We start from the raw sequence: 15,583 nt of genomic DNA, 5'->3' as shown, positions 1-15,583 counted from the left end.
TAGCCTACCCCCTCTGTGAAGGTGTCTACAGTATATAGTGGTAGGTAGCCTACCCCCTCTGTGAAGGTGTCTACAGTATATAGTGGTAGGTAGCCTACTCCCTCTGTGAAGGTATCTACAGTATATAGTGGTAGGGAACCTTACCCCCTCTGTGAATGTATCTACAGTATATAGTGGTAGGTAGCCTAACCCCTCTGTGAAGGTATCTACAGTATATAGTGGTAGGTAGCCTAACCCCTCTGTGAAGGTATCTACAGTATATAGTGGTAGGGAACCTAACCCATCTGTGAAGGTATCTACAGTATATAGTGGTAGGTAGACTAACCCCTCTGTGAAGGTATCTACAGTATATAGTGGTAGGTAGCCTAACCCCTCTGTGAAGGTATCTACAGTATATAGTGGTAGGGAACCTTACCCCCTCTGTGAAGGTATCTACAGTATGTAGTGGTAGGGAACCTAACCCCTCTGTGAAGGTATCTACAGTATATAGTGGTAGGGAACCTAACCCATCTGTGAAGGTATCTACAGTATGTAGTGGTAGGTAGCCTAACCCCTCTGTGAAGGTATCTACAGTATATAGTGGTAGGTAGCCTACCCCCTCTGTGAAGGTATCTACAGTATGTAGTGGTAGGTAGCCTACCCCCTCTGTGAAGGTATCTACAGTATATAGTGGTAGGTAGACTAACCCCTCTGTGAAGGTATCTACAGTATATAGTGGTAGGTAGACTAACCCCTCTGTGAAGGTATCTACAGTATATAGTGGAAGGGAACCGTACCCCCTCTGTGAAGGTATCTACAGTATGTAGTGGTAGGTAGCCTACCCCCTCTGTGAAGGTACCTACAGTATATAGTGGTAGGGCAAGGAGGTTTTCCTGACCAAGTACCAGAACAACTCCTGACCCCAGTAGGAATATCAACTGATGGGGATCAATCAGTAATAGAAAGCTTTGTGTTTAGTGTTGTTTAATATTGTATAGTTTGTGTAGTTCAGAATGACTTTGGGGTTATTGTTTAGTTATAATTGAGCATGTGTGCGTGTGTGTGTGTGTGTGTGTGTGTGTGTGTGTGTGTGTGTGTGTGTGTGTGTGTGTGTGTGTGTGTGTGTGTGTGTGTGTGTGTGTGTGTGTGTGTGTGTGTGTGTGTGTGTGTGTGTGTGTGTGTGTGTGTGTGTGTGTAGGAGTACCTAGGAGAGCTGCAGACCCTGCTGCGCTCCGTCTCTGAGACAGACTTCCAACTGAACTCTCCTGAGTACTGGCAGGCCGTCTTCTACAACCTACCCCAGCAGGGACAGTGCCTTCAGGTCAGTGTGCGTGTGTGTGTGTGCGTGTGCGTGTGTGTGTGTTTCATACTGTTGGTTTCAACCATGTATATGTACGTGTGTGTGTGTGTGGCTAACATGTGTGTGTGTGCGTGCCTGTCTGCCTACGTCCCTGTGTCTCAGGAGGTGAAGGTGAATCTGAAGAACCTCCGCCCCCCTGTAGAGGGCGCTCTAGCCAGGAGAGAGGAGGTGGTGGCCATCGCTACTCCAGCAGAGAGCACCAGGGTCCAGGAGACAGCTCTGCTGCTCAACACTAACTGGGACAAAGTCAACAAGTTGTACCTGGACAGGCTCAGGTAGAAATAATGGGAATCTATTGTGGACACACTGGGGTTACTAACTCTGGACAGGCTCAGGTAGAAATAATGGGAATCTATTGGGGACACACTGGGGTTACTAACTCTGGACAGGAAGGACTGGGTCAACAGGGGAAGACAAACTAGACCAGGGGTGGCCAACCCTCCTCATGGGGAGACATCAGGTGACCAGGGAGGGCCAACCCTCCTCATGGGGAGACACCAGGTGACGAGGGGTGGCCAACCCTCCTCATGGGGAGACACCAGGTGACGAGGGGTGGCCAACCCTCCTCATGGGGAGACACCAGGTGACCAGGGAGGGCCAACCCTCCTCATGGGGAGACACCAGGTGACGAGGGAGGGCCAACCCTCCTCATGGGGAGACACCAGGTGTGAGCTGTTTAACTAGGAGACGAGGGGTAGCCAACCCTCCACATGGGGTTGTTAACTAAGTAGACAAGCTACAGTAACATCGTCAACACTAGACTAACTATCTAACTAAACAAGCTACAGTAACATCCTCACCACTAGACTAACTATCTAACTAAACAAGCTACAGTAACATCCTCACCACTAGACTAACTAACTAGACAAGCTACAGTAACATCGTCACCACTAGACTAACTAACTAGTAAAGCTACAGTAACATCGTCACCACTAGACTAACTAACTAGACAATCTACAGTAACATCGTCACCACTAGACTAACTAACTAGACAAGCTACAGTAACATTGTCAACACTAGACTAACTATCTAACTAAACAAGCTACAGTAACATCCTCACCACTAGACTAACTAACTAGACAAGCTACAGTAACATCGTCACCACTAGACTAACTAACTAGTAAAGCTACAGTAACATCGTCACCACTAGACTAACTAACTAGACAATCTACAGTAACATCGTCACCACTAGACTAACTACTAGACAATCTACAGTAACATCATCACCACTAGACTAACTAACTAGTAGACAATCTACAGTAACATCCTCACCACTAGACCAACTAACTAGACAATATACAGTAACATCGTCACCACTAGACTAACTAACTAGTAGACAATCTACAGTAACATCATCACCACTAGACTAACTAACTAGACAATCTACAGTAACATCGTCACCACTAGACTAACTAACTAGTAGACAATCTACAGTAACATCATCACCACTAGACTAACTAACTAGACAATCTACAGTAACATCGTCACCACTAGACTAACTAACTAACTAGACAATCTACAGTAACATCATCACCACTAGACTAACTAGTAGACAAGCTACAGTAACATCATCACCACTAGACTAACTAACTAGTAGAGAATCTACAGTAACATCCTCACCACTAGACTAACTAACTAGACAATCTACAGTAACATCGTCACCACTAGACTAACTAACTAGACAATCTACAGTAACATCATCACCACTAGACTAACTAACTAGACAATCTACAGTAACATCGTCACCACTAGACTAACTAACTAGACAATCTACAGTAACATCATCACCACTAGACTAACTAACTAGTAGACAATCTACAGTAACATCATCACCACTAGACTAACTAACTAGTAGACAATCTACAGTAACATCGTCACCACTAGATTAACTAACTAGTAGACAAGCTACAGTAACATCATCATCACTAGACTAACTAACTAGTAGACAAGCTACAGTAACATCCTCATCACTAAACTAACTAACTAACTAGACAAGCTACAGTAACATCATCACCACTAGACTAACTAACTAGACAATCTACAGTAACATCGTCACCACTATACTAACTAACTAGTAGACAAGCTACAGTAACATCATCACCACTAGACTAACTAACTAGTAGATAAGCTACAGTAACATCATCACCACTAGACTAACTAACTAGTAGACAATCTACAGTAACTTCGTCACCACTAGACTAACTAACTAGTAGACAAGCTACAGTAACATCGTCACCACTAGACTAACTAGCTAGTAGATAAGCTACAGTAACATCGTCACCACTAGACTAACTAACTAGTAGACAAGCTACAGTAACATCCTCATCACTAGACTAACTAACTAACTAGACAATCTACAGTAACATCGTCACCACTAGACTAACTAACTAGTAGACAAGCTACAGTAACATCGTCACCACTAGACTAACTAACTAGTAGACAAGCTACAGTAACATCGTCACCACTAGACTAACTAACTAGTAGATAAGCTACAGTAACATCGTCACCACTAGACTAACTAACTAACTAGACAATCTACAGTAACATCGTCACCACTAGACTAACTAACTAGTAGACAAGCTACAGTAATATCATCACCACTAGACTAACTAACTAACTAGACAACCTACAGTAACATCGTCACCACTAGACTAACTAACTACACAAGCTACAGTAACATCATCACCAGTAGACTAACTAACTAACTAGACAAGCTACAGTAACATCGTCACCACTAGACTAACTAACTAGTAGACAAGCTACAGTAACATCGTCACCACTAGACTAACTAACTACACAAGCTACAGTAACATCATCACCACTAGACTAACTAACTAACTAGACAAGCTACAGTAACATCGTCACCACTAGACTAACTAGTAGACAATCTACAGTAACATTGTCACCAATAGACTAACTAACTAGTAGACAAGCTACAGTAACATCGTCACCACTAGACTAACTAACTAGTAGACAAGAAACAGTAACATCTTCACCACTAGACTAACTAGTAGACAATCTACAGTAACATTGTCACCACTAGACTAACTAACTAGTAGACAAGCTACAGTAACATCGTCACCACTAGACTAACTAACTACATAAGCTACAGTAATATCAGCACAACTAGACTAACTAACTAGTAGACAAGCTACATTAACATTGTCACCACTAGACTAACTAACTAGTAGACAAGCTACAGTAGCATCGTCACCACTAGACGAACTAACTAGTAGACAATCTACAGTAACATCGTCACCACTAGAACTAACTAACTAACTAGTAGACAATCTACAGTAACATCCTCACCACTAGACTAACTAACTAGACAATCTACAGTAACATCGTCACCACTAGACTAACTAACTAACTAGACAAGCTACAGTAACATCATCACCACTAGACTAACTAACTAACTAGACAATCTACAGTAACATCGTCACCACTAGACTAACTAACTAGTAGACAAGCTACAGTAACATCATCATCACTAGACTAACTAACTAGTAGACAAGCTACAGTAACATCATCACCACTAGACTAACTAACTAGTAGACAATCTACAGTAACATCGTCACCACTAGACTAACTAACTAGTAGACAAGCTACAGTAACATCATCATCACTAGACTAACTAACTAGTAGACAAGCTACAGTAACATCCTCATCACTAGACTAACTAACTAACTAGACAAGCTACAGTAACATCATCACCACTAGACTAACTAACTAGACAATCTACAGTAACATCGTCACCACTATACTAACTAACTAGTAGACAAGCTACAGTAACATTATCACTACTAGCCTAACTAACTAGTAGATAAGCTACAGTAACATCATCACCACTAGACTAACTAACTAGTAGACAATCTACAGTAACTTCGTCACCACTAGACTAACTAACTAGTAGACAAGCTACAGTAACATCGTCACCACTAGACCAACTAGCTAGTAGATAAGCTACAGTAACATCGTCACCACTAGACTAACTAACTAGTAGACAAGCTACAGTAACATCCTCATCACTAGACTAACTAACTAACTAGACAATCTACAGTAACATCGTCACCACTAGACTAACTAACTAGTAGACAAGCTACAGTAACATCGTCACCACTAGACTAACTAACTAGTAGATAAGCTACAGTAACATCGTCACCACTAGACTAACTAACTAACTAGACAACCTACAGTAACATCGTCACCACTAGACTAACTAACTACACAAGCTACAGTAACATCATCACCAGTAGACTAACTAACTAACTAGACAGGCTACAGTAACATCGTCACCACTAGACTAACTAGTAGACAATCTACAGTAACATTGTCACCAATAGACTAACTAACTAGTAGACAAGCTACAGTAACATCGTCACCACTAGACTAACTAACTAGTAGACAAGATACAGTAACATCTTCACCACTAGACAAACTAGTAGACAATCTACAGTAACATTGTCACCACTAGACTAACTAACTAGTAGTCAAGCTACAGTAACATCGTCACCACTAGACTAACTAACTACACAAGCTACAGTAACATCAGCACAACTAGACTAACTAACTAGTAGACAAGCTACAGTAACATTGTCACCACTAGACTAACTAACTAGTAGACAAGCTACAGTAACATTGTCACCACTAGACTAACTAACTAGTAGACAAGCTACAGTAACATCGTCACCACTAGACTAACTAACTAGTAGACAATCTACAGTAACATCCTCACCACTAGACTAACTAACTCGACAATCTACAGTAACATCGTCACCACTAGAACTAACTAACTAACCAGTAGACAATCTACAGTAACATCGTCACCACTAGACTAACTAGTAGACAATCTACAGTAACATCGTCACTACTAGAACTAACTAACTAACTAGTAGACAATCTACAGTAACATCGTCACCACTAGACTAACTAACTAGTAGACAAGCTACAGTAACATCGTCACCACTAGACTAACTAACTAGTAGACAATCTACAGTAACATCTTCACCACTAGACTAACTAGTAGACAATCTACAGTAACATCCTCACCACTAGACTAACTAACTAACTAGGCAATCTACAGTAACATCGTCACCACTAGACTAACTAACTAGACAATCTACAGTAACATCGTCACCACTAGACTAACTAACTAGTAGACAAGCTACAGTAACATCATCACCATTAGACTAACTAACTAACTAGACAATCTACAGTAACATTGTCACCACTAGACTAACTAACTAGTAGACAAGCTACAGTAACATCGTCACCACTAGACTAACTAACTACACAAGCTACAGTAACATCATCACCACTAGACTAACTAACTAACTAGACAAGCTACAGTAACATCGTCACCACTAGACTAACTAGTAGACAATCTACAGTAACATTGTCACCAATAGACTAACTAACTAGTAGACAAGCTACAGTAACATCGTCACCACTAGACTAACTAACTAGTAGACAAGATACAGTAACATCTTCACCACTAGACAAACTAGTAGACAATCTACAGTAACATTGTCACCACTAGACTAACTAACTAGTAGTCAAGCTACAGTAACATCGTCACCACTAGACTAACTAACTACACAAGCTACAGTAATATCAGCACAACTAGACTAACTAACTAGTAGACAAGCTACAGTAACATTGTCACCACTAGACTAACTAACTAGTAGACAAGCTACAGTAACATTGTCACCACTAGACTAACTAACTAGTAGACAATCTACAGTAACATCTTCACCACTAGACTAACTAACTAGTAGACAATCTACAGTAACATTGTCACCACTAGACTAACTAACTAGTAGTCAAGCTACAGTAACATCGTCACCACTAGACTAACTAACTACACAAGCTACAGTAACATCAGCACAACTAGACTAACTAACTAGTAGACAAGCTACAGTAACATTGTCACCACTAGACTAACTAACTAGTAGACAAGCTACAGTAACATTGTCACCACTAGACTAACTAACTAGTAGACAAGCTACAGTAACATCGTCACCACTAGACTAACTAACTAGTAGACAATCTACAGTAACATCCTCACCACTAGACTAACTAAGTAGACAATCTACAGTAACATCGTCACCACTAGACTAACTAACTAGACAATTTACAGTAACATCGTCACCACTAGAACTAACTAACTAACCAGTAGACAATCTACAGTAACATCGTCACCACTAAACTAACTAGTAGACAATCTACAGTAACATCGTCACCACTAGAACTAACTAACTAACTAGTAGACAATCTACAGTAACATCGTCACCACTAGACTAACTAACTAGTAGACAAGCTACAGTAACATCGTCACCACTAGACTAACTAACTAGTAGACAATCTACAGTAACATTGTCACCACTAGACTAACTAACTAGTAGTCAAGCTACAGTAACATCGTCACCACTAGACTAACTAACTGCACAAGCTACAGTAACATCAGCACAACTAGACTAACTAACTAGTAGACAAGCTACAGTAACATTGTCACCACTAGACTAACTAACTAGTAGACAAGCTACAGTAACATTGTCACCACTAGACTAACTAACTAGTAGACAATCTACAGTAACATCTTCACCACTAGACTAACTAACTAGTAGACAATCTACAGTAACATTGTCACCACTAGACTAACTAACTAGTAGTCAAGCTACAGTAACATCGTCACCACTAGACTAACTAACTACACAAGCTACAGTAACATCAGCACAACTAGACTAACTAACTAGTAGACAAGCTACAGTAACATTGTCACCACTAGACTAACTAACTAGTAGACAAGCTACAGTAACATTGTCACCACTAGACTAACTAACTAGTAGACAAGCTACAGTAACATCGTCACCACTAGACTAACTAACTAGTAGACAATCTACAGTAACATCCTCACCACTAGACTAACTAAGTAGACAATCTACAGTAATATCGTCACCACTAGACTAACTAACTAGACAATTTACAGTAACATCGTCACCACTAGAACTAACTAACTAACCAGTAGACAATCTACAGTAACATCGTCACCACTAAACTAACTAGTAGACAATCTACAGTAACATCGTCACCACTAGAACTAACTAACTAACTAGTAGACAATCTACAGTAACATCGTCACCACTAGACTAACTAACTAGTAGACAAGCTACAGTAACATCGTCACCACTAGACTAACTAACTAGTAGACAATCTACAGTAACATCGTCACCACTAGACTAACTAACTAAGTAGACAATCTACAGTAACATCGTCACCACTAGACTAACTAACTAGTAGACAATATACAGTAACATTGTCACCACTAGACTAACTAACTACTAGACAATCTACAGTAACATCGTCACCACTAGACTAACTAACTAGTAGACAATCTACAGTAACATCGTCACCACTAGACTAACTAACTAGTAGACAATCTACAGTAACATCGTCACCACTAGACTAACTAGTAGACAATCTACAGTAACATCGTCACCACTAGACTAACTAGTAGACAATCTACAGTAACATTGTCACCACTATACTAACTACTAGACAATCTACAGTAACATCGTCACCACTAGACTAACTAACTAGACAATCTACAGTAACATCGTCACCACTAGACTAACTACTAGACAATCTACAGTAACATCGTCACCACTAGACTAACTAACTAGACAATCTACAGTAACATCGTCACCACTAGACTAACTAACTAGTAGACAATCTACAGTAACATCGTCACCACTAGACTAACTAACTAGTAGATAAGCTACAGTAACATCATCACCACTAGACTAACTAACTAGTAGACAATCTACAGTAACATCGTCACCACTAGACTAACTAACTTGTAGACAATCTACAGTAACATCGTCACCACTAGACTAACTAACTAACTAGTAAAGCTACAGTAACATCGTCACCACTATACTAACTAGTAGACAATCTACAGTAACATCCTCACCCCTAGACTAACTAACTAGACAATCTACAGTAACATCGTCACCACTAGACTAACTAACTAGACAATCTACAGTAACATCGTCACCACTAGACTAACTAACTAGACAATCTACAGTAACATCGTCACCACTAGACTAACTAACTAGTAGACAATCTACAGTAACATCGTCACCACTAGACTAACTAACTAGTAGACAATCTACAGTAACATCTTCACCACTAGACTAACTAACTAGTAGACAATCTACAGTAACATCGTCACCACTAGACTAACTAACTAGTAGACAATCTACAGTAACATCGTCACCACTAGACTAACTAACTAGTAGACAAGCTACAGTAACATCGTCACCACTAGACTAACTAACTAGTAGACAATCTACAGTAACATCGTCACCACTAGACTAACTAGTAGACAATCTACAGTAACATCGTCACCACTAGACTAACTAGTAGACAATCTACAGTAACATTGTCACCACTATACTAACTACTAGACAATCTACAGTAACATCGTCACCACTAGACTAACTAACTAGACAATCTACAGTAACATCGTCACCACTAGACTAACTACTAGACAATCTACAGTAACATCGTCACCACTAGACTAACTAACTAGACAATCTACAGTAACATCGTCACCACTAGACTAACTAACTAGTAGACAATCTACAGTAACATCGTCACCACTAGACTAACTAACTAGTAGATAAGCTACAGTAACATCATCACCACTAGACTAACTAACTAGTAGACAATCTACAGTAACATCGTCACCACTAGACTAACTAACTAGTAGACAATCTACAGTAACATCGTCACCACTAGACTAACTAACTAACTAGTAAAGCTACAGTAACATCGTCACCACTATACTAACTAGTAGACAATCTACAGTAACATCCTCACCACTAGACTAACTAACTAGACAATCTACAGTAACATCGTCACCACTAGACTAACTAACTAGACAATCTACAGTAACATCGTCACCACTAGACTAACTAACTAGACAATCTACAGTAACATCGTCACCACTAGACTAACTAACTAGTAGACAATCTACAGTAACATCGTCACCAATAGACTAACTAACTAGTAGACAATCTACAGTAACATCTTCACCACTAGACTAACTAACTAGTAGACAATCTACAGTAACATCGTCACCACTAGACTAACTAACTAGTAGACAATCTACAGTAACATCGTCACCACTAGACTAACTAACTAGTAGACAAGCTACAGTAACATCGTCACCACTAGACTAACTAACTAGTAGACAATCTACAGTAACATCGTCACCACTAGACTAACTAACTAGTAGACAAGCTACAGTAACATCGTCACCACTAGACTAACTAACTAGTAGACAATCTACAGTAACATCTTCACCACTAGACTAACTAACTATTAGACAATCTACAGTAACATCGTCACCACTAGACTAACTAACTAGTAGACAAGCTACAGTAACATTGTCACCACTAGACTAACTAAGTAGTAGACAATCTACAGTAACATCTTCACCACTAGACTAACTAACTAGTAGACAATCTACAGTAACATTGTCACCACTAGACTAACTAACTAGTAGTCAAGCTACAGTAACATCGTCACCACTAGACTAACTAACTAGTAGACAAGCTACAGTAACATCGTCACCACTAGACTAACTAGTAGACAAGCTACAGTAACATCGTCACCACTAGACTAACTAACTAGACAAGCTACAGTAACATCGTCACCACTAGACTAACTAAGTAGACAATCTACAGTAACATCGTCACCACTAGTGTAAATGCACTTGACACAGACTGATGACAACAGGATTATCAGGACTGTTTGTTTCCACGGTGTAGTTTTCACTCCATCGTCACCTCAGTTTGTGTCCATTGTCATCTCAGTTTGTGTCCATTGTCACCTCAGTTTGTGTCCATTGTCACTTCAGTTTGTGTCCATTGTCACCTCAGTTTGTGTCCAATGTCACAAAGTAACATCGTAACATCGTCGTCACCACTAAACTAACTAGTAGACAATCTACAGTAACATCGTCACCACTAGAACTAACTAACTAACTAGTAGACAATCTACAGTAACATCGTCACCACTAGACTAACTAACTAGTAGACAAGCTACAGTAACATCGTCACCACTAGACTAACTAACTAGTAGACAATCTACAGTAACATTGTCACCACTAGACTAACTAACTAGTAGTCAAGCTACAGTAACATCGTCACCACTAGACTAACTAACTGCACAAGCTACAGTAACATCAGCACAACTAGACTAACTAACTAGTAGACAAGCTACAGTAACATTGTCACCACTAGACTAACTAACTAGTAGACAAGCTACAGTAACATTGTCACCACTAGACTAACTAAGTAGTAGACAATCTACAGTAACATCTTCACCACTAGACTAACTAACTAGTAGACAATCTACAGTAACATTGTCACCACTAGACTAACTAACTAGTAGTCAAGCTACAGTAACATCGTCACCACTAGACTAACTAACTACACAAGCTACAGTAACATCAGCACAACTAGACTAACTAACTAGTAGACAAGCTACAGTAACATTGTCACCACTAGACTAACTAACTAGTAGACAAGCTACAGTAACATTGTCACCACTAGACTAACTAACTAGTAGACAAGCTACAGTAACATCGTCACCACTAGACTAACTAACTAGTAGACAATCTACAGTAACATCCTCACCACTAGACTAACTAAGTAGACAATCTACAGTAATATCGTCACCACTAGACTAACTAACTAGACAATTTACAGTAACATCGTCACCACTAGAACTAACTAACTAACCAGTAGACAATCTACAGTAACATCGTCACCACTAAACTAACTAGTAGACAATCTACAGTAACATCGTCACCACTAGAACTAACTAACTAACTAGACAATCTACAGTAACATCGTCACCACTAGACTAACTAACTAGTAGACAATCTACAGTAACATCGTCACCACTAGACTAACTAACTAAGTAGACAATCTACAGTAACATCGTCACCACTAGACTAACTAACTAGTAGACAATATACAGTAACATCGTCACCACTAGACTAACTAACTACTAGACAATCTACAGTAACATCGTCACCACTAGACTAACTAACTAGTAGACAATCTACAGTAACATCGTCACCACTAGACTAACTACTAGACAATCTACAGTAACATCGTCACCACTAGACTAACTAACTAGTAGACAATCTACAGTAACATCGTCACCACTAGACTAACTAGTAGACAATCTACAGTAACATCGTCACCACTAGACTAACTAACTAGTAGACAAGCTACAGTAACATCGTCACCACTAGACTAACTAACTAGTAGACAATCTACAGTAACATCGTCACCACTAGACTAACTAACTAACTAGTAGACAATCTACAGTAACATCGTCACCACTAGACTAACTAACTAGTAGACAAGCTACAGTAACATCGTCACCACTAGACTAACTAACTAGTAGACAATCTACAGTAACATCGTCACCACTAGACTAACTAACTAGTAGACAATATACAGTAACATCGTCACCACTAGACTAACTAACTACTAGACAATCTACAGTAACATCGTCACCACTAGACTAACTAACTAGTAGACAATCTACAGTAACATCGTCACCACTAGACTAACTACTAGACAATCTACAGTAACATCGTCACCACTAGACTAACTAACTAGTAGACAATCTACAGTAACATCGTCACCACTAGACTAACTAGTAGACAATCTACAGTAACATCGTCACCACTAGACTAACTAACTAGTAGACAAGCTACAGTAACATCGTCACCACTAGACTAACTAACTAGTAGACAATCTACAGTAACATCGTCACCACTAGACTAACTAGTAGACAATCTACAGTAACATCGTCACCACTAGACTAACTAGTAGACAATCTACAGTAACATCGTCACCACTAGACTAACTAGTAGACAATCTACAGTAACATCTTCACCACTAGACTAACTAACTAGTAGACAATCTACAGTAACATCGTCACCACTAGACTAACTAACTAGTAGACAAGCTACAGTAACATCGTCACCACTAGACTAACTAACTAGTAGACAATCTACAGTAACATCGTCACCACTAGACTAACTAGTAGACAATCTACAGTAACATCGTCACCACTAGACTAACTAGTAGACAATCTACAGTAACATCGTCACCACTAGACTAACTAGTAGACAATCTACAGTAACATCGTCACCACTAGACTAACTAGTAGACAATCTACAGTAACATCTTCACCACTAGACTAACTAACTAGTAGACAATCTACAGTAACATCGTCACCACTAGACTAACTAGTAGACAATCTACAGTAACATCGTCACCACTAGACTAACTAACTAGTAGACAATCTACAGTAACATCGTCACCACTAGACTAACTAACTAGACAAGCTACAGTAACATCGTCACCACTAGACTAACTAACTAGTAGACAATCTACAGTAACATCGTCACCACTAGACTAACTAACTAGTAGACAATCTACAGTAACATCGTCACCACTAGACTAACTACTAGACAATCTACAGTAACATCGTCACCACTAGACTAACTAACTAGTAGACAATCTACAGTAACATCGTCACCACTAGACTAACTAGTAGACAATCTACAGTAACATCGTCACCACTAGACTAACTAACTAGTAGACAAGCTACAGTAACATCGTCACCACTAGACTAACTAACTAGTAGACAATCTACAGTAACATCGTCACCACTAGACTAACTAACTAACTAGTAGACAATCTACAGTAACATCGTCACCACTAGACTAACTAACTAGTAGACAAGCTACAGTAACATCGTCACCACTAGACTAACTAACTAGTAGACAATCTACAGTAACATCGTCACCACTAGACTAACTAACTAGTAGACAATATACAGTAACATCGTCACCACTAGACTAACTAACTACTAGACAATCTACAGTAACATCGTCACCACTAGACTAACTAACTAGTAGACAATCTACAGTAACATCGTCACCACTAGACTAACTACTAGACAATCTACAGTAACATCGTCACCACTAGACTAACTAACTAGTAGACAATCTACAGTAACATCGTCACCACTAGACTAACTAGTAGACAATCTACAGTAACATCGTCACCACTAGACTAACTAACTAGTAGACAAGCTACAGTAACATCGTCACCACTAGACTAACTAACTAGTAGACAATCTACAGTAACATCGTCACCACTAGACTAACTAGTAGACAATCTACAGTAACATCGTCACCACTAGACTAACTAGTAGACAATCTACAGTAACATCGTCACCACTAGACTAACTAGTAGACAATCTACAGTAACATCTTCACCACTAGACTAACTAACTAGTAGACAATCTACAGTAACATCGTCACCACTAGACTAACTAACTAGTAGACAAGCTACAGTAACATCGTCACCACTAGACTAACTAACTAGTAGACAATCTACAGTAACATCGTCACCACTAGACTAACTAGTAGACAATCTACAGTAACATCGTCACCACTAGACTAACTAGTAGACAATCTACAGTAACATCGTCACCACTAGACTAACTAGTAGACAATCTACAGTAACATCGTCACCACTAGACTAACTAGTAGACAATCTACAGTAACATCTTCACCACTAGACTAACTAACTAGTAGACAATCTACAGTAACATCGTCACCACTAGACTAACTAGTAGACAATCTACAGTAACATCGTCACCACTAGACTAACTAACTAGTAGACAATCTACAGTAACATCGTCACCACTAGACTAACTAACTAGACAAGCTACAGTAACATCGTCACCACTAGACTAACTAACTAGTAGACAATCTACAGTAACATCGTCACCACTAGACTAACTAACTAACTAGTAGACAATCTACAGTAACATCGTCACCACTAGACTAACTAACTAGTAGACAAGCTACAGTAACATCGTCACCACTAGACTAACTAACTAGTAGACAAGCTACAGTAACATCGTCACCACTAGACTAACTAACTAGTAGACAAGCTACAGTAACATCGTCACCACTAGACTAACTAGTAGACAAGCTACAGTAACATCGTCACCACTAGACTAACTAACTAGTAGACAATCTACAGTAACATCGTCACCACTAGACTAACTAACTAGTAGACAAGCTACAGTAACATCGTCACCACTAGACTAACTAACTAGTAGACAATCTACAGT

At 39.5% G+C, this 15,583-nt stretch overlaps 1 protein-coding gene across 1 annotated transcript in view; it reads left to right on the top strand.

Moving 5' to 3' along the window:
* Positions 1-15,583, top strand: part of LOC129842429 (dystrophin-like) — a gene marked incomplete at both ends in the record, with an annotated part of 185,041 nt that overhangs the window by 159,597 nt on the left and 9,861 nt on the right. Inside the window, 2 exon segments of the mRNA XM_055910991.1 lie at positions 1,178-1,300; positions 1,442-1,614. Coding sequence (XP_055766966.1) covers positions 1,178-1,300; positions 1,442-1,614 — 296 coding nt within the window.

The sequence above is a fragment of the Salvelinus fontinalis genome, unplaced genomic scaffold, assembly GCF_029448725.1.
Source record: "Salvelinus fontinalis isolate EN_2023a unplaced genomic scaffold, ASM2944872v1 scaffold_0040, whole genome shotgun sequence".
NCBI classification, from domain to species: Eukaryota; Metazoa; Chordata; class Actinopteri; order Salmoniformes; family Salmonidae; genus Salvelinus; species Salvelinus fontinalis.
The sequence above is the reverse complement of the archived record's forward strand: the minus strand, read 5'-3'. Positions and strand labels throughout refer to the sequence as shown.